Here is a 742-nt window from a genome sequence, read left to right as displayed (position 1 = left end):
CTCCTTCCTCCCTGCCCAGCAACAGCAAGATGGAGGCGTACAGCGGCCAGCTGGGATCCTTCCCCAGCTCCCAGTTCCAGTATGTCATGCAAGCAGGCAATCCTGCCTCCACCTCCTCCTCTTCACACATGTTCGGTGGTGGCCACATGCAGCAGAGCTCCTACAATGCCTTCTCCCTGCACAACCCTTACAACCTCTATGGATACAATTTCCCTGCTTCCCCCAGGCTGGCGGCGAGCCCGGAGAAACTCACCACCTCCCAAAGCACTTTACTCTGCTCTTCCCCATCCAGTGGGGCCTTTGGAGAGAGGCAATACCTTTCCACAGGGATGGATCACGGGATGCACATGATCAGCCCTCCCTCCAGCAACCAGCAGGCAGCCAACGCCTGTGACAACAGACAGTACGGTGCGGTTCAGGGCTCCTCCTCACAAATGTCTGTGCACATGGTCTAACAAGCCATGCCTATCCTTGGCATCGAAGGCATCTGGACCTTCGTCGTTTCCAGGGATAAACCCATCCAAATACCTTTTTGCCTTCAAACTTGTAGTGGAACTAGTATTGTTATGATAAATAAGAACACAAGTCATCTAGGTATGTGCCACAGAACCTTGTGGAAAGCCTCGACTGACAGCCATCGCAGCTTGTTGTACTCCAGGGCCTCCAGACCTGGCATGGAGTGTCTGCTCTTTCTGGACATTGCAGAGAGAAGGGCATGACTTTAATGAGAAGCTGGAGAGAA

General features: G+C 53.4%; 1 protein-coding gene across 1 annotated transcript in view; it reads left to right on the top strand.

Annotated features, from left to right (window-relative positions):
• The window catches only part of LOC104405883 (T-box transcription factor TBX15-like), a gene marked incomplete at its 5' end in the record, with an annotated part of 830 nt that extends 344 nt beyond the window's left edge, over positions 1–486 (top strand). Inside the window, 1 exon segment of the mRNA XM_010014722.1 lies at positions 1–486. This exon segment is cut by the window's left edge and continues 19 nt beyond it. Coding sequence (XP_010013024.1) covers positions 1–455 — 455 coding nt within the window.
• Positions 487–742: the final 256 nt, after the last annotated feature.

Source organism: Nestor notabilis, unplaced genomic scaffold, assembly GCF_000696875.1.
Source record: "Nestor notabilis isolate BGI_N333 unplaced genomic scaffold, ASM69687v1 scaffold11605, whole genome shotgun sequence".
NCBI lineage: Eukaryota > Metazoa > Chordata > Aves > Psittaciformes > Psittacidae > Nestor > Nestor notabilis.
The sequence above is the reverse complement of the archived record's forward strand: the minus strand, read 5'-3'. Positions and strand labels throughout refer to the sequence as shown.